The 24,317-nt window shown below is 32.4% G+C and overlaps 3 protein-coding genes across 4 annotated transcripts; 1 reads left to right on the forward strand and 2 right to left on the reverse strand.

Moving 5' to 3' along the window:
- Positions 1-6,124: 6,124 nt before the first annotated feature.
- Positions 6,125-8,587, forward strand: LOC11406715 (provicilin). Its single transcript, XM_003624106.3, has 6 exons — positions 6,125-6,480; positions 6,629-6,804; positions 7,109-7,189; positions 7,323-7,673; positions 7,775-8,078; positions 8,241-8,587. Exons 1-6 carry the CDS (start codon positions 6,180-6,182, stop codon positions 8,441-8,443), a joined length of 1,416 nt encoding a protein of 471 aa, XP_003624154.1. The 5' UTR covers positions 6,125-6,179; the 3' UTR covers positions 8,444-8,587.
- Positions 8,588-11,867: 3,280 nt separating this feature from the next.
- LOC11410285 (uncharacterized) lies at positions 11,868-12,971 on the reverse strand. The gene is made up of 2 exons (XM_003624107.4): positions 12,412-12,971; positions 11,868-12,286 (listed from the first exon to the last, which is right to left on the reverse strand). Exons 1-2 carry the CDS (start codon positions 12,517-12,519, stop codon positions 12,038-12,040), a joined length of 357 nt encoding a protein of 118 aa, XP_003624155.1. The 5' UTR covers positions 12,520-12,971; the 3' UTR covers positions 11,868-12,037.
- Positions 12,972-17,047: 4,076 nt separating this feature from the next.
- On the reverse strand, positions 17,048-23,932 carry LOC11410286 (zinc finger CCCH domain-containing protein ZFN-like). Of its 2 annotated transcripts, none has more exons than XM_003624109.4 (7): positions 23,615-23,932; positions 22,576-22,733; positions 22,036-22,098; positions 20,205-20,324; positions 19,622-19,912; positions 18,760-19,077; positions 17,048-17,672 (listed from the first exon to the last, which is right to left on the reverse strand). In XM_003624109.4, exons 1-7 carry the CDS (start codon positions 23,637-23,639, stop codon positions 17,391-17,393), a joined length of 1,257 nt encoding a protein of 418 aa, XP_003624157.1. In that variant the 5' UTR covers positions 23,640-23,932; the 3' UTR covers positions 17,048-17,390. The 2 variants fall into 2 exon arrangements, with proteins under 2 accessions (XP_003624157.1, XP_013449365.1); XM_013593911.3 differs by lacking the exon at positions 23,615-23,932 and adding an exon at positions 23,472-23,592.
- Between the last annotated feature and the right edge of the window lie 385 nt (positions 23,933-24,317).

Here is a 24,317-nt window from a genome sequence, read left to right on the forward strand (position 1 = left end):
TCATATTTGGATGGTTCCAAAATCTGATGGCTGCTGTGTGTTTGATTTTGAATCCTGTGTGTGACTTTTTGTGTGGAATATGGTATATCTTCTGTTTGAACCGTTAGATCTTTGATCTAACGGTCACTGTGCTTCCTGCAATTTTACACTATCTTTTGTGCTCTTTTTTGGACCCTTGGATCTTTGATCCAGTGGCTGTGATGTGATCTTGGGAGTTAGATCTGGACCTCTGGATTCATCCAACGGTCCAGATTAAATCCTGCTGAGCCTCTTTTTAATTGCTTTTTAATTGTGTTTTTAAATACCTTTTTTACACTTTCTTGGTGTTTTATGCTTCTAAAAAATTTCTAAAAATATTTCCCTATCATTTTAATTTTTCTTCTAAGTATTAGAATTTATTTGCTTATTTTTGCATTTATTTTCTTTACTTTGTTCTTTTAATTTTTGCTCATTAAATTCCATATATGTTCTTGATGCATTTTTTACATATTGTGATATTTTTGCATGTGAAATAATGTGTGAAAATATCTCTAGGAATATGATATAATGCTTGGCTTGTGTGTACTCTTATGATCCTCACATTGTAGCTTAAATTCAAACCTTTCAAAAATGGCTATAATGAGGGAATTATAGGTCATATGCATGTATGAGTGTTATACCTAAATTCTAGGTGTATTTTTACTACTTTGTTTCATTGCATTATTTTCTTTCTCTTGTGCTATTCAATTCTATATTGCTTGCATTTTTTTTATCATTTTGTACTTGTGTTACTAACTCTTATGCTTCATATCTCACTCATTCCATAAGCACCTAATCTTTGTACCCTCATTGCTCCTAATTTAGGTTTTCTTTTTGTATTCATTTCTATGCCAATTGGTTTGTAATAAATTTAGTTAGTTTAGTTTAGTTTACATTCTTGCAAGACCATAGCATGTATCTAGGACTCAATGTAAAGGACTATGGACATTATAAGTGATGTACACCGACACAAGCACCGACACATGCACACACCCCACATGGATATTCTAGATGCATGATTAGGGAATGTATGTTTATATGCATGCTTAGGTTTTATAATGCTTAGACAAAAAATCATTTTCCCAAAAAATGTGAATAACCTCACTTGAAAACCCTCTTTCCAAAAAAATAGGAGTCAAAACTCCTCATTTTCCTTTTACTTTCTTAAAAAAAATCTTAATGAATTTTAATCATACTTAGACTTCATTTTGCAAAATGACTAATTCCACCTCACATTTTCCAAATCTCATGCCCTTGAGGCCTCTCATCTCCATTCTTCAAAATTCCTTTTTCAAACTTAAAATCGACCAACAAAAACAAAAACAATTTTCGAGAACGAACTACGTTTGGTTTTGATCCCTTAAAAGGGTACGTAGGCAATGAGTCAAAACTCCTCCAAGCCAAATAAAAATAAGATCTCAATCATCTTCTCTCCCCCATTCTTCACTCAAATAAAACTTCTTTTCTTTCAATAAGTAGGCAATAAAAATAAAGCGTAGAAATAAACTTAGGAGAACGGTTCTTATGGAATACCATAATCGTTCCGGGTGCCTAACACCTTCCCGTAGCGAAAGCGACCCCCGAACTTCGAATCTAAGGGTTTTTCTCAATTTTGCCCTTCCCAAGAAAAAATAGAGAATATCAAAGATTGAAAGGTTCAAGCCTAATTTATGACTTGACACCCGAAAATCGCAATAACACCAATGCTATGATATTGCAAACAAAAATGAGACAGATTTTCATATTCAACATTAACAAGAAAACAAATACTTCTCTTTCAACCCACATTTATCTCTAATTTTAGCAGATAAATCAATATCATTAGAACTCTTGTAAAATGTTTGAACGATCTCTTGGAAGGCAACAATAATTTTAGGACGTCAATACTCACAATTGTATTTTTGTATGTTTGTGATTCTTTAGATTAAAGTTAGGAGTCCAAGAAAATAATTTGAGAAAACCATGATTAAGGCTCCAAGAAACCATTGCACGAACATGTTGGACATCATCAAGAGAAAACAAATTTATAGAATGTTCTTCCTAAAGAAAAAATTATATGTTTTGGTCAAGGTCTCAAGAGATTAATTGATTTAGCACGCACGTCTTAAAATTTCAGATGAGGGTCTCCTTTGTACGAAACCAATCTTCCATGATGACTCAAGGTTTTACTGCAGTAGTTGTCTCCAAATCCAAAACGAAAAGTTTGAAACAAAATCAGAGAATACACTTGTTTAGGGTCAGTCCTCATAAAAAAATACCAAACTTAGTTTAGTCTCTTATGAAAAGTCGCTACAAAAATATCCAGTTTTTTCTGTCATCTTTAATTTGCAGAGGGCACAAGGCCTGATTTTAAAAAAAAATAATAATAGTTGCCTCGACTTTTAGAATTGGAGTATTTATTCCGTAAAATGGTAAAAATAAAGGGACTAAAACTACCATAAGTCTAATATCTTTTGATTTCGAAACATTTCCAAGCGCAATGGTATTGGCGTTCATAACACTATGGTACCAACAAATCTAAACAAGGTGGTCAAACAAATACATGCATGAAGGTAAATAAATAAATGTGCTATCAACAAAATACAATCTGCAAAACAAGTAGGAAATTAAAAACACAATACCAATAAAAACAACTAGAAAAAACGAGGAATAAGATATCTTTTTTATGTATGAATATAAAATAAAATAGGCTTATTTGATCCAATAGTCCCTTAAATAATTTCAAGTTTTCATTTTTGTCCCACAATTAATAAAACGTACATTTGAGTTCCTCATTTTTTCCTCCGTTTGCCAAATAAATCCCAGACTGTTAAAGTTAACCCCAAATGTCTATGGTGGACTAACATTATAGAGAGTCCACCATAGACTTTGATAATTTTTAAAATTTTAACCATTAGATCTTTGCCCAAAAAAGAACACCATATGATCATGCATATCTATTGTATTTTACGGTGAAGCAACAACACCTAATGCTTTTTTTACCTTTTCTTCATCTTCTTCCCTCTCATCTTCTTCATACAACCTCATCATCTTCATCAATCTTCAAATCCAACTCAGAAAATCACAAACTAATATCACAATTTCATTATTTTTTTTAAATTTCATCTTAACTTCTTCTTCTCTCAAATTATCATATTAATCATATTTAATAAACAAAGTAACTACACAGAACCAATGGCATAGAAAATACACAAAGTAAATAAAAAAATGGCATATTTAATAAAGAAAGATTATTGTTCACACAAAGAAGAATCATGAAAAACAAAGATGAAGAATCCAAATAAAAATCAATAACAAAAATCCAGTTGTGGAATCCGAATCAAACACTGAATCCAAATCAATAACAAAATCCAAACACTAAATCAAATCGAAATGTTGGTACTGACGCACAACAACAACAACAAACCCAGTTGTTAGGAGATTCGTTATTAAGAAGAACAGTCTTCAAAGAGCTGGGTGTGTAGTCGAATGAGTTTAGAAGGAGAAGTGACATGGAAAAAAAAATCAGATCTGCAATTCCTTAATCTTCTTCGTTTTTCTTGACGGGATGAACAGAGAGGGGCGACGCTATGTCTCGGACGATGGTGCTACTATGCTCACTTTTGAAGCACTTTCTGAGACATCTGAATTTGCTAGGAAGTGGGTTCCATTTAGCGGAAATATAAATTGAGTTCCATTTGCTTATTGAGATCTCACAATCTCTTAATGTTGAGAACTCACTTTTCAATTGATCTCACAGTCTCAGTTTGAACAAGAAATAATAAATAAATGTAAAGTGGATTCCGTTTTGGACTTTTCTTTAATTTTAATTTTATGGAATTTTTTAGAACAACATGATGAATATGGATATCGGTTGCAGTCTCATGTTAGCTGATCTATTTTCATGGGTTTTTATTTTTAAGTTTGATGAATTTTTATTTTTTTGGGTTTTTCTCCATGAATCCTATGAAGATGATGAAGAACATAAGGGAAGAAACCTATTTTCTGAGCTTCTTTTGCCACGTGGGTCTTGACTAACGGAAGTTTTAATCATTTAACATAAAGGATTTAATTGGCTAACAGAGAAAAAAATGAGGGACTTAAACGTATGTTTTATTAATTGTGGGACCAAAATGAAAATTTGAAATTATTTAGGGGACTAATGGATCAAATAAGCCAATAAAATAATAAGCCACGGAAAAAGTTAAAACAAAACCATGTGATTTTCATCGTTCAATAAAAGAAAAAGAGACGGGAAAGGAAAGGAAAATAAGATGAAATTGTTTTGTTTTGATTTTAAGAATTTTAAAACACTGATTGAGAACCTAATTGTCCCTAAATATTTTTGCTAAAGACCTAAACATTATTTAGATTCGTTATAAATACATGTGGTCAGTCCCCGTGAGTTTAGTTTAGTTGGTAGAGACATTGTATAATATATGTAGAGGCTGGAGTTCGAAACTCAAACATCTCACTTTTCCACATTTAACATGTGTGAGCTTCAACTACTAGATTACTTCAAAAAAAATATTGTGCGGTCAACCTCATATGATATAGAGCGCCACATCAACTTTGTCACGGCCCAACAACTTCCAAAAACTCAATTGTTTAGAAAGATTAAAATTGTTTTTTACACATGATTAGAAACACATGAAAAATACGTTTTTATCCCTAATGGTAGTTAACTATTGTTTGATTTTTTCCGCTGTAGTTAACTATCGTTCAACGTATACAACTAAAAAACTCCAATTGTAATAACTACCATGGAACATGAAAATTGTCTTTTTGATTAGAGTACTAATATATGTACAACCATTTGTGACAACAATATATATATATATATATATATATATATATATAGTAAGAATATAGTGTGAGTATGAAAGAGAAAGTTGTCATAAAGTGATTGTACAACCATCATTCCTCTTTTGATTATTATGATAGTGTCGTGTTCTTCCTTCTTACTTTCTTACCAAAAGTCATCTTTAAAGAAAAGATATATTTCATCCGTTTTAAAATGAGGGTCGTTTTAACCAAAAAAAAAACTTTTTTTAAAATGAATGTCACTTTCGGTTTTCAATACAATAATAATTTTTTCTTTTCAATTGTACCCTTCAATTAATATTGTATACACTACTTCCAAAGTATTATTTTTTCTTTAGTAAAAAACAAATATTTTTTCTTCAACAAATATTTTTTCTTATAATACTCATGGATACCACTTCCAATGAATATTATTTTAAAGAAAAAATATTTTATTAAATGTTATTTGGGGTAAAATAACATTTATCTTTCTTTTAATTAATGCATTTTTTAATATATGTGTAAAAACCTTAAACGACATTCATTTTAATACGGAGGGAGTATATGCTAGCTGCCAAGGTCAATAACAATGAATCAAATATTTTGCCTGATTCATAAAATAATAAATTTGAGGTAAATACAATGAATGTTGCTAATACCTTCTCTTCCTTGTGAGGCACGTTGCTACTTTTTATAGGAATCTTGATTATGAATACTGGAACCTATATTATGAATACTTTGCAAAAATATAATTTTCATGCTCCACGTGTTTGGCAAAATAAACTAATATGTCCATATTTGTTTATTTTAGTAAAGAACAAAAGGTTGTGTTTTATTTCACGTGAACTAAGAAGGATTCAATGTTTTTTGTACGAAACCAATAGAACATCAGTCGAATATATATAAGAAAAAATAAACTCACTTGTTATTTTAGGTTCAGGTGATAATCGGCAATACTCATCAGCTAATGTTACTGAAATTTGTTAAATCGTAATTACGGTTTTTTTCTTCTTTTCTTGGTTCTATATATCATAATAATACTAGCATAACTCATAGATAGGATGGAAAATTCAACCATTGGTGGTCAGTGATGAAGACAAATACTGTATATTTATACAAAAGAATGTCCAGGTTCATCAAATTCAAACAAAACTCCACCAACTTAAGTTCAATACTACGGTTTCTTTTCATTTTTGCCAACTCAATTTTGTTCCTTTCAACACACGTCAAAATGCATGTCACGCCATGGCCAAATGTTCGTGCATGTAATCAATCATATAACTTTCATTTCAAATTTTATAGCTATAAATAGTACCCTTTGATCTCAACACTCATCATCAATAGCTAGCAAATTAAGTGACATTATTTCAAAAATCAATATGGCAATCAAAGCTCCTTCTTCACTTTTGATGCTGCTTGGAACTGTTTTCCTAGCCTCAGTTTGTGTCTCTTCTAGATCTGATCAAGATCAGGAGAACCCCTTTATCTTTAACTCTAACAGGTTTCAAACTCTTTTTGAGAACGAAAATGGTCACATTCGGCTTCTCCAAAGGTTTGACAAACGTTCCAAAATATTTGAGAATCTCCAAAACTATCGACTTTTGGAATATCACTCCAAACCTCACACCCTCTTTCTTCCACAACACAATGATGCTGACTTCATTCTTGCAGTCCTTAGTGGTAATTAATCATTTATCAATTTATTACCTTACAAGTTAGTTTCATAGTTTTATTTGTATGGATATATAAAAATAGCATTTCTTATCTTACAAGTTAGTTTGGTAAGAATAAGTTTAAAATAATATTTAACTTTAATTGTAATTTGCAGGGAAAGCCATACTCACGGTGTTGAACCCAAACAATAGAAACTCCTTCAACCTTGAACGTGGTGATACCATCAAACTCCCTGCTGGCAGCATTGCTTATTTGGCTAACCGAGATGACAACCAGGACCTTAGAGTATTAGATCTTGCCATCCCTGTTAACAGACCCGGTCAATTTCAGGTAATATGGCGTTGTTACTTTTTCTCATATCATTCTCAGTCATGTATACATAATTACATATCATAGTTTTAAACTGTGGTATGCAACGGCGCCTAGAGGTCTCTACAGCATATCACAATATAGAAATTGACACCGCATTGGTTTCATTTTCGCACATTTTATCTTAATATAAATGTTTAAAACGGAATTGACTAATTATAACTGCATGCACAATTTTAAACCATCTATACATTTATAACCACATTTTCTTTTCTACTTTTTCATCGATCTCTTACCATTTATCATTGTTCTTCCTTTCGAACAGTCTTTCTCATTGTCTGGAAATCAAAACCAACAATCCTTCTTCTCTGGATTCAGCAAGAATATTTTGGAGGCTGCCTTTAATGTAAGCATACCAACACACTATTTATTTATTTTGTATACTATATACAGTATAAGGTATAAATTTTCAACCATTATCATTTATCAAAACATAGTCATTATAATACTTGTCCTTGCATATATTGTTACAAATATAGGCCAATTATGAGGAGATAGAGCGGGTCCTTATTGAAGAGCAAGAGCCACAACACAGGAGAGGCCTTAGGGATAGGAGACATAAGCAGAGCCAGGAAGCAGATGTAATAGTCAAAGTGTCAAGGGAACAGATTGAGGAATTGAGCAGACATGCCAAATCTAGCTCTAGAAGGAGTGCATCCTCCGAATCTGCATCTAGAAGGAGTGCATCCTCCGAATCTGCACCATTCAACTTGAGAAGCCATGAACCTATCTATTCCAACGAGTTTGGCAACTTCTTTGAGATCACTCCGGAGAAAAATCCACAACTTCAAGACTTGGATATATTAGTGAATTATGCGGAGATTAGGGAGGTAGAGCCAAAATTATCTTAAAAGACTATTATTAATTAAAGTGACACTAATTACTATCGTTAAAAATATTTACGAATTTATTTGTTCAAATTTAATTTTAGGGATCACTTTTGTTGCCACACTTCAATTCAAGGGCCACAGTGATAGTAGCAGTTGAAGAAGGAAAAGGAGAATTTGAACTTGTGGGGCAAAGAAATGAAAACCAGCAAGAGCAGAGAGAATATGAAGAAGATGAACAACAACAAGAAAGAAGCCAACAAGTACAAAGGTATAGGGCTAGGTTGTCTCCAGGTGATGTTTATGTAATTCCCGCAGGTCATCCAATTGTCGTAAAGGCTTCCTCGGATCTCTCTTTGCTTGGATTTGGTATCAATGCTGAGAACAATCAGAGGAACTTCCTTGCTGGTATATACTATATTCTCACTCGGTCTCTTTCCTTCTGTATGGCCTAATTACAATAGTTTTCTACCAAAATTAAATTAAATTGAATGTAGCCTATATTAGTTATTTTTTATTTTTAATGACATGTTAACATTATTTAAAATATTTGGTTCTACTTAATTGAAGGTGAGGAAGACAATGTGATAAGCCAAATAGAGAGACCAGTGAAAGAGGTAGCATTCCCTGGATCAGCTCAAGATGTTGAGAGTCTACTAAAGAATCAGAGACAATCTTACTTTGCAAATGCTCAGCCTCAACAAAGGGAAAGGGAAGAAGGTCGAAGCCAGAGACAAAGGGAGCCTATTTCTTCAATTTTGGGAGCTTTTTAATGAGTGATCAAATGTTATGCATGTATGCTGTAAGGAACTATAGCTCATAGTGAGCAAAGAATAAAACGGCATTATCTTGTAATTGTAACTAGAGTTCCACCTTTTGTACTATGAATAAATTAATCAAGAATAAGTTTTGTGCCACCTCTCTTACTACTATTTTTTTTCTCATAATACTCATCTATGCTACTATATGAACAGCTTTTCTTTGTCGCCTTTTCATGTATATTCTTTGGCAAACAATTTTCAATTTCACCACCTTGTGATTTTGACGGTTCTTGCTTTACAATTGAAGAATTGCTCAACAGTGTATCAACAAGGCCATGTCTCAGACAAATCAGGGTTATAATTTACAGGGACCTGTCAAAGTAATACATCTTTTTTTCTGCAATTATTAATAAATACTATAATGTTATACATTAATCAATCTCTCTCTTGAAGCATAAACTTTATAAACAATGTCAATTGTTATTGCAATCAATTTTCTTAATACTTGTGATTTTTGCGATTTTCTCAAGGGGTTATGTATTTAAAGACGGGTGTAGTATAATCCAAGTGAGTGGTGAAAATGCGAAGGCAATAGTAATCCGGAGAGTAGCACAATGCGTAGGTCCAGTACCACATGATGAGCTTAGCAATGCATTTAGATTGTTGCTCTTTTGTCCCCCTATTTGCTCTTTATTATTCTAAAAAACAATATTTAGAAGTTATTTTTTGAAACCTTTAAAAACACAAAAACAATCCTTCATAAATTTTCTTCCGAACAGTTTAAACATTTGTGGGAGGGCAAGAGAGCAACAATCATGCATTTGATGTGGAGTACTCAGATATAAATGCTGGACAGGGTGGGTCAACGGGATTGGGCCCTTGATAAGGAGGGAATGGAGTTAAGAAATGAGGCCTAAGAGAAGGAATAGGGTGCGGATAATAATTTTAAATTTATTTTGAGCTTGATTTAGGAGACTAAATGTGGAAACTGAGTATAAATTTAATAACCATATTTGGATAAACTTAATTATGCATTTATAACATAAGTGTTTATCGTATAAGTATGTATGTATGTATATGAAAATATAAAATATAGTGAATTTGTCGTAAATATAAACTATGAGTTATTTTCATAAGGTATCTTGAAATGCATACGAAAATAAGTTGAAAACAGCTTATTAACATTTTATAAGTTGTTTTCATAAATTTTTCCACAGGCTGACAAGTTGTAATGTCAATAGATAATCTTAGATAAATCAATCTAAACAGAACTTATAAGTATTTGGGTGGCAAGGATTTTGATTGGGTAGCAAATGTTTTGGACTATCAAGAGGAATTTTAACTATCTGGAAAATAAGATTGCTGTACATCTAAAAATTTGGGTGTATTGGTACACCAAATCAATAAATTAATAGTTAAATGTGTTATTTTTTGAAGAGAAAAATTGTTTTATATCACCTATAATTATAATAATTAAATTTTATTTACCAAAAACGTTGAAGAAATAAAATTTAATTTTTGGTACTCATAATAGAGAATTTTGATTATTTTTTACGATAAAATGTCAAAAAAAAATATTAATATGATTTTTATGAACAATAAAATGATGTTTTTCTTATGAAAATAACATTTTCTAAAATATAAATATCAACAAATAGCTCTTTATTCCATAAAAATAATTGTTAATTTAAATTTTTTTTAAAGTAGGAGTACCGATACACCTTAATTTGCAGGTGTACCGTAGAAATTCCCTTGTTCAATTCACTATTCCTGCGAAGTATTTGTGGATGCACATGCACCTAGTCATATTGGTAGAAATCCAAGTTTCTGAAGGAATACTTTGATACGAAAAATTAAGTGCAAGAGAGAGAGAGAGAGAGAGAGAAGAATTTAAGAGAAAGTAGTGAGTGAGATTGAGAAGGGATGATGGGTTTAGAGGATCCAAATTCCAACCCCCAAAATGAGTCTGCAGCTAAATATGGAACAAACTTTACTTTTTATGTGCTGCAGAAATACATGTTTGACTCACCACCAATCAACAGAGATGGAACAAACAAAGCTAGCTCATAAAAAGAAAATTAAGAGAAAATATTGAAACAGCTACTGTCACCCATTTGATCATTAAAATATGAGTCAATACAAAATCCTTAAAATATGCTTTAATGAACAGCACATGTGTTGGTAGCTCAGAAAGATTCTAAAATAATGTATTCAATACACCACATGCAACTTCAAAGCTTATAGCCGTAAGCCTCATCCTCACAAATTCATCAATAATACTCATAAGTATTCATGTTTGTAATAAATATTACATAATTTACGAAAAGATAAGTAAAGTCAGACTAAGAATTGTTAGAGTCAGAGATCAAAACCATGAAAGTGTCTAATCTTATGTGTTGATGCATGTGATGTGAGTAAATTATGCAGTGAACTGAACCCAACAACTTAAAATTGCAAGTAGCTAAGGCTTAATTGGCCTACTCCTACCCAACTACCACACACCTTAATATATACAGTTGGGTGCAACAATATGCATTAATATCATTACAACTATCTTCTACAAAAAACAATTAAAACTCATCCACAATGGGGCTTCTATCCAAAATTGTCACTCTTCACTCCCCTCTATCAAATGTATGTGTAAAACAAACTATATTCCATCATAGGGGTGTCCTACTTATCAAATTATGGGACCACACAAATCAATAAGCATAACTATAGTAGTATCTCTCTTCATCTCTCTTCGTAGATTATATGAGCTAAATGCCACCATATTTTACTTTGATTACAAGTTTGGCATAAATATTTCATTTGTTAAATCTAACTAAGAGTAGTAAAGATACAAATTCAAAGACCAGCAACACTTGTTTATTATTATCAATTATTAAGATAAGAGCTTGTAATATATTAATTAACCAGCAGATCTAATCTAAAGCAAAACATACTATGAGTGCTACTTTATTATGACACAAAATTAAACAAATGCTTGGGGGAAGTGATGAAGAGAGATATAGTGGTAGCAGCAAAATATTACCACCATATAATATACAATAAAAAATACATCAATATTGCAGTCTGCACAAGAACAACTTATGATTAAAATAAACAAATGAAAATAAAATTAAAAGATAGAAAAACACAACAAGTCCTCTGAACAAAATGAGAAAAAAAAAGTTGTAAAGTTGAATCTTAGTCCTAGCCAAACGACAGACTCACTAAGCACTTACATTACTATATTCATTCATTGAAAAAAAAAGTGAAAAATGATGATGATTATGAACCCCAATATCTCCATTTGAAGAGACAATGTTTCATGATTCCTCATGTACTTCATATATAATATAATCATACATTGCAACTCTGACAAACAAACAATGTGACAATCCTAAAAATCCCAGTAATAATATAATAATAATGATGATAATAATTAAATAAATAAATAAACAAACAAATCAAGAACATATATTCTTAATTCTTAACTTCTCATTCACATTTCACACTAGCAACATAATTAATTAAAGATAATAATGAATCCTCAATTTCAATTACTGTTATTATAACAATAAAATTATAATAATAGGGGAATCAAGCAAACTAAAAAGGGAATTAAAGATGGCATCCAAAGCAATTACAAGCCTTGGGAATGAATGAACATAAACCAAAAGGTTTATTGGGAATGTTGCAATCTATAGCATAGCAACAAGGAGAAGCTATGCAAATCCCTTTTGCTCCACCACAGCAGGTGCATATAGCACATATCCTGAAGCTTCCAAGTTTTCTTCTGCTCTCATTCATCATCATCATCATCTTCCCAGCTTCCATCACAGGCACCATTGGAAATGACCCATTTGCTTCCTAATCATAAAAAAACAATCCTTTTCAATTTTTAACACTACCCACAAAAAAAAATCAGCTAGATCCATGAATTAAATTCAAAAGGGTATACATATATTATGAGCAGAGAAAGAGAGAGGACTTACATGGAGCAAGGTTGCTTCATTGGCTAAAATGGAAACAAAAATGAGAGAGAAGATGAGACAATGAGAAGGAACCATCATGGTTGGTTTTGTAACAGACAAGAGCTTCATAGTCTTAGGTTTATGTTTTTGAAAAAGGGCTAGTTGGTAATCTTGTTTTTGTGTGGATGAGGTTTAAATTGGTATATCATAAATGAATATTTGGTGGCTATTTATGTATAAATTTGTGAACTTTAGCTTGGTATTGATTGTATAAAGAGTTGAAGTGAACCAAACTGAAGTGAATAACTAAGCTTTGAAGATTGCAACAAGTAAAGAGAAGGAAAAGAAAGTGAAAATAGAAAGGAAATGAATTATGAGTTGGAAGTTGGAAGAGAGGGGAAACAAGGGTTTCCTTTGGAAACAGAGGTCACAAGAGTGACCTTGGTGTGTAGAAGTAAAGAGAAGAGAGTGATAGAGAAAGAGAGGAACTGTGAGATTATATTTAATTAAAAATATTGAACTAAAGTACAAAAACAAAAAAGAAATCAAGGGTGCAAAAGCTTCTTCCTTTCTTTCTCTCTCTACATCTCACTTAAATAGTTAAATGTGTGAATGCTAGTAAACCTAATAAAGGTTGACAATTTGAGTATGAAAACTTTCTACAGTTTAGACTAGGTTGTTGACTCAATCTGTGAGTTTGGACTTGGATCTTATGATTTTTGTTTGGATTGCCAATGAGATTTTCAGAATCAATATGAGTTATCATGATTTTAAGCAAAACTAAATTTTAGAGTTTCAACTTACAAAAATATTTATATCATGATGTGTGAGTATGTATTCGAATATCATGATTCTAACTAAAATTATATTTTAAAGTTTCAACATACAAAAAAATTTATATTATGAAGAGTATGTCTTCGAATATCATGATTTTAACCAAAACTATATTTTAGAGTTTCAACATACAAAAAGTTTTATATCATAAAGAGTATGCTTTCGAATATATTACGATTGCATATTTGAGTTGTAGTCAAAGTCTATGTTGTTTTATCAACTCGCCATGTATTGTGTGAAAGAAACATCAAACTCTACAATATTTTATAATCTATTTTGGACATTCTTTTGAAATTGTGCTCATTGTGAATAGCAACGCTCTTTGACATAACATGTGTTTGTTTTGGCGATGAAAAATCAATTGTAGACGTTAACCATGGGTTGAGAATGAATCTGTACTTTGTAGGTTTTCATTGTTCACAATGAAATGACAATTAAACGTACGGTGGCAAGGATTCGTCGCTCATCTGAATCGATGTAAAATCATGGTGCTAAGCTCACTCCAACATACTCTATATTAGCACCTCCTTGAATACAAGGTAGGTGTGATTTATTCAGAGTGGTAGACTCTCATTGTGTCAAATTCATCGCCGGGAGAAGAAAAAATATATAATTAGCTCTTGGGTGACCCTATTGTCTCTCTAACAAAATCTTAGTTTAGATTATTAAAAGATTGAATTTTGATAAATTTGATCCATAAATTAATTTAGAGCTAAAATTTTATCAAAGAGAATAGATATAGACTAGAAAGGATTAAATCCAAGAGAGTAAAATGTGTGAGAGATATTTTTTGTTTATTTTTTAAATCTTAGATATTTTTACACTGATTAAAGTAATTACCAGAACACGTCAATTAAAATTTCTATTTATATCAACAACAAAAAATGTAATTGTTTTATCTTGTTAGTATCATTTACTGTTCCTGTAAAAAGTAATAAAAACAAGGGAAATTAGTGTGGACCTCACACTATTGTGTTTATGTGAACAAAAACACTACATTAACTCATTAAGCATATGAACTTCACAGGTTCTCTCCTAATAATAGAGTCCAGAAAATGCAAGTTGGCACTCACCTAAGTTATAGACTTACGTTAGAGAAGACACAATAGTATGGTGGTACTTTATTACTGAAAGGGTAAAAAACGTGTGAAGCAAGATTGATTGTTTACATAAATTTAGATAAGATCAAATAAAGTTCGATTATGTCTTACTGTTAGATATGGTGTAGCTTTTGTCGTCAACATTATATTAGAAAATCAGATAATATGATGGTACTACTATACTACTCTTGTCTAACCAAAGCTCTAACAGCTTAAATAATTAAGAATAATCAATCATTTTTAAGTTGGAACAAGCCTTAGAATACTGAAACTTTATATTTAAAAATATGTATGCCTTAAATTGTTATACGGGAGACATTTTGAAGGTACATATGTCTCTGTACTTAAGAAACTCTGGCCTAGCTGTCTCCAACTCAAGCAATGGTAAGGACTTGTGTTTTGTTTTGATTTGACCCCAAAAAAAGCAAGGACCTGTGTCAAAGTAAAAACCAATCTCAATTAAAATATTTAGCCTCCACAATATGGATATTCATTTTTTTTATACTTAAGTAGATCTTAATTGTACAAATCACGAATTTATAAAAAAAAATTAATACATAATAAACATCCCATTACTTCAACTCAGCACTTCTAAAAAAAATCTAAATAGATTCGACCATATCTTATTAATCTTACTTTTGGTCTCTACAACAATCATAGAGAGAGTTTTATCAACAATGAAAACTGTTAAGACAAGACTAAAAAAATTGCAAATAACCTATTTATGTATATTAAAAAAGATATTGTTGGTTTGTTTAGTAAAACATCAATTATAAATAATTTGGCGGAAAAATAATAATAATAATTTGGTGAACGTCTTCGAGTTCAACATTTCTGAATAACTATTATCAGTTTTATTCTGTTTGTGCTACATTTTTTTTTTGTCTAGTCCTTTTGTGCTACTTTAATTTACATTTTCTATAAGTTTTTTTACTTATTAGTTAAAAATAATTACAACATAGTTTTTCTGCTACTTATTTCCTTCGGTTTTATATATAAGAAAAAATTATTTTTTAAGTTTATTAAATAATTAATGTATATAGTTTACATTGTATAACATATACATTAATTATTCAATGAACCTAAAAAAAAAAATTATATATGAGACCAGAGGAATTAGTTAAATTAAACACAATGGTTTTAAAAGTATTATTTGTGCTACCCTCGTAAAATTTATGCTAATTCCATCACTATTCGCACCAATAACATCAGTTACCAAAAATAAATGTACTCACAAAACATTAATAGGTCATATATTTTTTGTCTTGGTGTAAAGCAAGGATTAAATACTCTCAACGGCTCCTTTAACGTTTTGTAAAATTACAATTCGCTCATTTGTTGTTTATCTAATTTTATATATACTATTCATGATTATACCTTTCCTTTTTTGCTTTAAGATTAATGGAGTATTCCTTAGCAAATACACCACTTTAAATTTTACATCCGAACATGGTCTAAAATAGAGATAAAAACACAAAGGTTTAAAAGCAATGCAAGAGCAGACAAGCACTACATAAATACTAACGAACAGAAAATAGTGTATCAAATTTACTTAACCTATGCTTTAACATTGTGAATACTCAATATGTAGTATGTATTCATTGCTCATTCCTTCAATTTTAATGATATATACTTTGCACAAAAAGAATAGTAATCCCACTAAAGGAAAATTTAAAGCTTAAATCAAGCCTATGTATTTAGATATTTTTGCTAATTTAGCAACAAATTCATAACGGTGTATCCTCTTACCATCAATTTTTTTCAATTTTTGTTTTGTTTTTTTCAAAGGGACCTCCTAAAGTGGTTGAGATCTCATTCTAGATGTGACTCATCAACCAACTATATTAATGAAGCACTCCTTCACTCACTTGGCATGATCAAGTAGCAATGCATGCAAGTTAACTGCACTTTTCATGGAATATGAAGATTCAAGCAAGCAGCAATATCTACAAAGGAAGTGTACATCAAGGGTAACAAAAGGAAACAATTCCATTATATTGTTCTTTTCAGATATTAAAAAACTAGCACAATTAAACAAACTTACCAATATTTGGGTGGCAATTCTAGAATGCAAAATATACTATCAGCCAAAATTGTGGATATACTTGTTATAACGTTTTCTATGAATCAAAAATGGAAGTAGGGAGAACGAAAGAATCGACGTAGTACCTACCTGCATAAGCTTATAGATAACACTTGCCAAAATCAGTGGGCTGCATATCAAGCATATGGCACATGTATCTTCTAGTTTAGCCATAAATTGTTGCTTCTAGTAAAATCTAATAGAAAGGATTTAAATTCCCCACTTTGATTTAGTTGCATTGCATTTACCGTTAACCAAACTCCAGGACAGAAAGGACTACCGCCTTTTATTGGATCATGCAGTTGAGGCTTGATATCTGCAAAACAGCATATAATTAATGTGTGCTTTTGCTGTCGCCGAAATTCACAGTTTAGACTTTTGCCCTTCAACTTCTGCACAATGAACTCTATCCAAGATACTCATCACTGCAAAACTGATATGGTATTACATGAGAAAAATATAGATGCATAAATACATACTTTGCAATAATCAATACTTCATTGGACAGCAGCTAAATTCTGAAAAGATTGTCCAAAAAAAATTAAGGATATTGATCCTAATGTTGGCTTGCCATTGCAACAAATTTCTATACATGCAGTGTAAAAAATAAACCCAACTGTTTCGTTAAGAAAAGATTCAAGGAGCCAAACATTTATTTATTATATATTTCCAGAAAGATAATTTTTACACTGGAGAGTATTTTCAATAGATAGATTGGCTTAAGAACTGAAGAAATGTTCACATTGGATTTTGACCAAATGTGACAAATATTTATGAAATTTATACAATTTCGCAGCATGAAATCCAGAACGACTGGATTTGCCAACTGCATTCAATAGTAGATTGACAGAATCATTTTGACATGAACTCTGTGTTTGGAACTCTGTACATCTCCAGCAATGGGGAAATCAATTCACAGATTACGCTTTCTCCCCTAAGAAAAAAATTGTAAAACGCAGATAGCCCATTTCCAAGAGACAACGTTATCCCTCATCATCAATGTCATCATCACCGGAAGGATTCGGTCTAGTCTCTGATAATGAAAGCCTCCTTGGCTTTACTGAGCCCGACTCAACAAGTCCTTCTGATGATAAACTTAATGCAGCAGTTCCTGATGAAGAACCTAGCAGACGCCGTCCTGCAGCTTCAGCTAAAGGTGATGCGGATACATTATAGGTGAAGATTCCCATTGGATGGTCAAACTTGCAGCTCGGGCCAAATTTGCATATGCCATACCGCGAATAGAATACACAAAGTGGTTCTCCCTGCAGAAAATGGGATTACCTCTATCAGATTGTACCAAAATCAATGTGATGAGAACATTGATACAATAATTGTGTATCTTATTATCTCTCTCAAATAACTAAAATAATGCATTTATTCGCTTCACCCAATTAAAGGTCAATGTTTACTTTATTTCACACATTTGAAAGAAGAAAATAATAACACAAATATTTTGGGAATGATATGACCGTCAACAGCAATGCTGCCACAGATCACAATTTGTTTAGAAAACATAAACAACCCATACAAGCTACTATTTCCCTCGGTTCCCATATATCCCATACTGCCTCTTCTCTTTTTCCTCTCTCCAATATGAGACCATGGGATATTAGTTACTCCCTTTGCTGGTCGTGATTACTTGGGGAGCCGTTGCCCTGTTTCCCATGTAACATCTTAAGTGGGAATATATCACAGACCAACATAGAAGTATTAATTTTAAACCGGTATTACTGTTAGTAACTCGCATTTTTCTTGTTGTGTTGATAATTTTTGGAATATGTTAAAAGCCTAGCTTTCAGAAACAAAGTGCTAAAATGTTAAAAAAAAGGCCAACAAGTTATCATCATACAATACAACAGCAAATTTATCAACACAGAACGCCAGAGAAGTTATAATCAATCTTCCTTTTAGCTCCAGCATCGAGTTCATAATTTCTGGAGAAAGATAGATATGTTATCCTAAATCAGATGACCCATATTGAGTATAGGGTCCCAATATTCCTGCACAGAGCACAAAGCCCAACAATTGTGTTGGGTATATCTCTACTAAAATCGTAGGGTCCTGTCCAGAGCTAAAACTCAAAGCATACAAATACAAATAACTGACAAAAGTAAAGGGTTTTTTTTTTTTTTTTTTGCAAAGGCAGACAAATGTAAAGCTTAAAGAATAATGCAGTAAAAAATGAAATAATCCACAAGCAAAATTAAGAAGACTCGTTCTTTTTCGAGGCCTTAGCAAACTCAAAATTTAAAACCTATGATAATTATAATGAAGTATAAATTCAGAAATAAATAACTTAACAATGAAACATAAACATGATATAGAACCGATAACAAGATATCAACTCACAGGACGCAAAGGAAGGCCAAGGGGACTCAAAACACAATCAGGGGCAGGAATCGTCCTCTCGCGTGGATGGTGAAAACGACAGACAGCACCGAACTTGCAATCCCCAGTCTTCATGTAGAATTGGCATTCAGGCTGATCGGGTCTCTCTGGAAAAATGTTCTCCCTTTGCAAAGCATAGAATCCAACTGGAACAGAGCCAGAACGGTATTGAGAATATACCCCTTGGAGTCCTGCATTTTCTGGATCACCTTGGTGAGAAGTTCCATAGGTTTGATCATTTCTCATTGTTTGTTGTGGACTGTCTGATCCCATTTGACCCTAGAATAATGAATATTCCATTAGATGCTAACACATTACAGTATTGGTAAGTTTTTAGTACAAAGATAATTGCATATCTGCCATATTACACTAAATTAGAGGTTAAAGGATAGTTAACCATATCATACAGATGATGCCAAGTTATTCTCTGAAAAACGCAGACTGTGAAATTGCTCTTCAATAAAAGTACAATTTTCCAGAAGAAAAAGACCTTTATGGACAAGGACGTGAGATGGGGATGTATGCCAATCGCCCAACTAACTTAACCATGGTGTTATGAACCAACTCTTCAAAAAGTTCAAGCCACCAAGTGACAGCAGCACATGAATAGTTTTATGCCGAACAAGCCCCCAACCCCCCCCCCCCCCCCCCACACACACACACACACAAGCTATGTGAAAACACAAATGATTTTAAATTCGATAAACAGAAACAATATGACACACTCTTGAAGTGTGACTCATAATCAACCACAAGCATAGAATACCACGTCTTTCTATTCCTTTGTTATAACCTATCCTACGAAAAGATTGGATGATCTTACATTGTATGTACTCCACCCAGGCACTGAAACCACTCCTTGAGGTAGAATTAAAGGTGCATAACTTGAGGGACCTTGCCACCTTGGACTGGGAATATATGATGAAGTAGACCAATTTGTAATTCCTGCCGCATATGACTGCTGACCTGCTGTAGTTGGAGACTGGACAGTAGGATAAACAGGGGAACCCCTCATTGGAAGTACCATATTACTTGGTTGAGGATGATGAAATTTACAAGTGTTCCCAAATTTGCATTGACCAGTTCTTAAATAATAAGCACATTCAGACTCATTCTGCACACACAACAAACAAAGAAAATATAGAATTAGACTATTAATTAATATTAAGGATCCCATAAAACATTCAGGTGTAAGGTAATAAATAGAAGCATACAAGACCACAAATTTTAGAAAAACAGAGCTGCGAAGAATGCTCTGAATCAAAGCATAGTATAAAAAGTTTATACGGCAAGTCCATTGCATGAAACCAAATGAGTAATGAAACAATAATTGGCCACAAATCGATGAACGTTTACTGATTTGGCTGTAATTACATATAAACAAGAGGGGAATTTTGAATACTAACTGGGCGGAGTGGATAGCCTAAAATATTCAAGGCAACTCTTCCAGCAACCCCAGCCTTGTCTTTAGGATGATGAAACCTGCATGTGGCTCCAAATTTGCAAGTTCCTGTTTTCAGATAGTACTGTAAAACACAAAATAGATATCAATATTTGTAATATGGTGAATACATAAATACACAAGTACAGATGTGTAATGACTAAAGCAATACTAGGGCTTAACATTATAGGCTTGTTATTAACATTGATATTTCATGCAACTAAGCAGAATAAATAGATCTCAAGAGAAACATGGATATGTGTTTTTTAAAGTAATTAGCACACTGGAACCAGTGAATTGTTAAACTGGTTTTCTTTTGTTTCGCATAGGCTCCCTCTACTGGAGGTAATCCTATTTGAGGCATGTCAGGCACTAAATGTAAATTCATGCATACAAAAAGCAACATACAAATTTGATCAACTTTCTGCCCAAATACATTACTTTCAAACAAATCTAAATAAGTCATTCCAGAGAGGCAGAGATAATAATAATACAAAAATGGATTACATGCATAATGCAACACTCATTGACAGCTTGATCGTTTTAGCCCCCCACTGCCAATCTCCATTCATCGAAGTGTTTAAACCTTCCAATCTTAAAGACAAAGGATCTCTTCCTTGTATTGGACATGAGGACTCCAAATCTAATTATCGCACATAGATTACTTCTGAGACTTATAACATCATTATCTTTTATTAGGATCTTTTTTTAGGAGACCTTTTATTAGAAATTTGAATTGCAATCAAATAGAAATAAACATTCATATGGGCTGATCTCTCAGGAAATTCCAAGTATCCTGTGTCAAAGCCTCATTTTAACCCCGGCCTTGATCATGGGAATACTCTCTCCTTTTGCCAAACCGCCATTTGTCCAAATTGTCTTGTCTATATATGGTCTCAATAAATTCCCAATGCACAGTTTGCAAAAATTAGTAAAGTTATACAGCATTTGGTATAGTATGTACTAAGGTAGATCATTTTGTGTCTAATAATCATTTATCCTCTAATAATAAGTTTACATATTTGTTATTCCTAGATAGGGGTTATCATTACTACAAGAAACAATCAAGAAGGCATCGAATGTCTAAATTAGCATTTATCTTTCAAACTGAAGACTTGGGCCAACTACAGTATTTTGTTGGGATTGAGGTTATGCAGTCAAAAATGAGCATTGTCAAAAGCAGAGTTTCAAGCTATGGCTCTTGCAACTTGTGAACTTACATAGACATAAAACAATTGCTTTAGTATTGAGTTTTGCAAGAGAAGACCTATAAAACTTATTTGTAATGATTGAGTTTCATTGCACGGACGTTGGATCCAATCTAGTCATTCAACATCTAATCGAACATAGAAGCTGATTGCCATCTTATATGGGATAAAAGTGTAACTATGGACATCACTGCTACTTCATATGTGAACTCATTAGATGAACTATAAGGCATATTCACCAAATCTCTTCAAGCACATAGGATAACTTTGAAATATATAACAAACTTGATACACATGACATGCCTGCCCCAGCTGAATTGGTAGAGTTGATTATTATAAATAATTTTCTCATCTTGTATCCCTATAATCTAGGAGTCCTCTTTTAATGGGATTTGAATTGTTACTGGATATAACTATAAATTCAAAGGGCCTAAGAAGAAATCTCTCAGCCCATTCCAAGTGTTCTAAAGATTTCATGTAACAAATTTTAAACATTTTAAAATTCCATCTATGAAATAGGAATTCACAGAGCATGCACATGAACAAGCAATATGCACCTTATGCAGTCATTGAGAAACAAGTACATGCCTGACATTCTGGCTGCCCTAACCTTTCTGGGAACTCGCCTTTCATCCGTGCAGTGGCAATAGCCTGACAATATTCAAAGTAAAACTTATCAGATACCTGTATTATTTAATTATGTCCCGGCATGTAGAAAAGCACCAACAACATGGCATGACAGATTCAACATTTCATTATGGTTTTTAAAAATAAGTGAAAACAATAAAAAGAAATATGCTGCTTAACGGAGAATGTATCTGTAGATAGAGAAAATGTTATGCACAATGCAAAGTAACATACTCCTAAGCATGTGTGTGCGTATTTTTTTTCTGAAAGAAACCAAGCAGTTATTGAAAGAAGAATATGAAGGGGAAATGGCAAAATCAAATAGTTTCAATTTCAACTGTCTATTACGACCATCGCCACAGCAGTTGGTGATAATAGGGGTGCTTTTGATTGAATAAATATCAAAATCAAAGAATTATGTTCAAGTATCAACAGTATCTAATACATATATGATAAATTTATAATGAGAATTTGTCCAAACGCATTGAATGTAGCTCATACCAGCTTCCTGTTAGGAGGATGATTAAAGCGACATGTTGCTCCAAATCTACAAAGGCCGGTTCTGATGTAATATGAACAATCGGGTTCTCCTGGATGCTCCGGATACGGTCCTGATTCCATTGTTTCACTTGGCCTCAAGCTCATTTGCCACATTGCCTCTGAAATACCAAAACATTTACAAGTCAATTTCTGAAAAGAAAAACAGGAGTAACATATCTATCATAAATCATCAATTTCACTTTCACCACATTCCAAATACACGGAAACTCGGACTCTTGTATTTGTCATTATGATTATCTCAGTGTTACATAACTTGGCTTTAACTCATGGTTATCATTATGTATCTGAAAAATGGAAGCATAGAAAGCTCCAAGTCACAGACACTGGCAGGGTCTTTGATGGGCCCACTCTGTGATGAAAAAGTTAACCCCTTTGTACGACTTTTCAAAAGCTGTAGTGTCATGGTCTACACTACAATTTCTTCACTCACACAAAAAGGTTTAAAAATATAGATAGATGAAAAAATGGTGTAAAAGTTTCCGTCAATTGCAATTTGCAACTTGAATAATGATTAACACCTGTTCAACAAAAAAAAAAATATTTATCATGAAATCAACTGTCTTAACATTTATTCATAATTAAAATAAAATAAAAAACAATTGTTCGTAATTTTCTGCAAAATCAAAGCTGCGATCGCAGCCTTGCATGCATATGTAAGAAAGCATATAAAGCTAAAATTAGCAGAAAATTAAAAAAAAATAAAAAAAAAAATGAAAAGCAAAGGAATTACTAGTTTGAAAAAAGGAAAGACATTGAATAATATTAAATTTGAATTAAAGAAAAGTATTCTGCAAAAACAAGCAAAACATGTGAACATGAACATGAACATTATTTACCAACAGAAACGCATGGAACTGCAACTCAACCAATAAAAAAAAGTAGTTGGTTTGAAGAGAGTGACGGTTATTGAAGATTCTCAGATCTTATACAATGAAGAATTAAGCGATGATCGGTGATGATAGGGATGAAAAGAGAGAACCTTGAGGGATAGCATCGTATTCCATTGATGCGATGCGGCATATAGAAGTATCAGATTGGAATTGGAATTAGAATCATCACCGCCCTGTCTGTCACACTCACAAACTCACAGCCCCACGTTTCGTTAACTCACTCACTCTATGAAATGAAATGTAACTCCCCGAGATCAACCTCCACCCTCAACAAGAGAAAGAGAGAAAAACAATTATAATAATAATTATAATTATATTATTGAATTTATTATATTGTGATAATAAAAAGGAAAATGAGTGAGAGTGAGAGAGAAAAAGAAAGAAAAAGAAGAGAGAGAGGTGTGTGTTTTGCACTCCACAAATGAGAACAAAGAATAAAAGCCAACCAACCAACCTCATCTCATCTATCTATCCATAACTGTTTCTTTACTGTTCCTAGTGATCCCCTCGCTCGCTCGCTCGCTCGCTTTTTTCACCCGCCTTTTCCACAACACACGTTTCTTTTTTTCTTTTTCCTTTTTCCTTTTTCTTTAATCCACATATTTTGACTTTCCTTTCCTTTCCTTTGTCCCTATATATGTCAACTTGTTATAAATGCTCTTAAATCAAGTTTTACAACCAAAAATAAAATTATATATGTATCCTTCATTTTGCGATAAGACAATTGTTTTTTAATGAAATGTGCTCCAGGACACTAATGAAGAAAAACTAATATAGAAATTGTACATTGAT

This window comes from Medicago truncatula, chromosome 7, assembly GCF_003473485.1.
Source record: "Medicago truncatula cultivar Jemalong A17 chromosome 7, MtrunA17r5.0-ANR, whole genome shotgun sequence".
NCBI classification, from domain to species: domain Eukaryota; kingdom Viridiplantae; phylum Streptophyta; class Magnoliopsida; order Fabales; family Fabaceae; genus Medicago; species Medicago truncatula.

Bases quoted from the DNA above. Each gene is read 5' to 3' on its own strand.
- LOC11410286 (XM_003624109.4), bottom strand. From the start codon at position 23,639: ATGGAATACGATGCTATCCCTCAAG. The intron at 19,913-20,204 runs GTTAGTATTCAA...TTGTGTGTGCAG, and splicing joins TAGGCTATCCACTCCGCCCA to AATGAGTCTGAATGTGCTTA. The intron at 19,078-19,621 runs GTAAGATCATCC...TCATTATTCTAG, and splicing joins CTGGGTGGAGTACATACAAT to GGTCAAATGGGATCAGACAG.
- LOC11410285 (XM_003624107.4), bottom strand. From the start codon at position 12,519: ATGAAGCTCTTGTCTGTTACAAAACCAACCATGATGGTTCCTTCTCAT. The intron at 12,287-12,411 runs GTAAGTCCTCTC...TTTTATGATTAG, and splicing joins ATGAAGCAACCTTGCTCCAT to GAAGCAAATGGGTCATTTCC.
- LOC11406715 (XM_003624106.3), top strand. From the start codon at position 6,180: ATGGCAATCAAAGCTCCTTCTTCACTTTTGATGCTGCTTGGAACTGTT. The intron at 6,805-7,108 runs GTAATATGGCGT...CCTTTCGAACAG, and splicing joins ACAGACCCGGTCAATTTCAG to TCTTTCTCATTGTCTGGAAA. The intron at 7,190-7,322 runs GTAAGCATACCA...TTACAAATATAG, and splicing joins TTTTGGAGGCTGCCTTTAAT to GCCAATTATGAGGAGATAGA.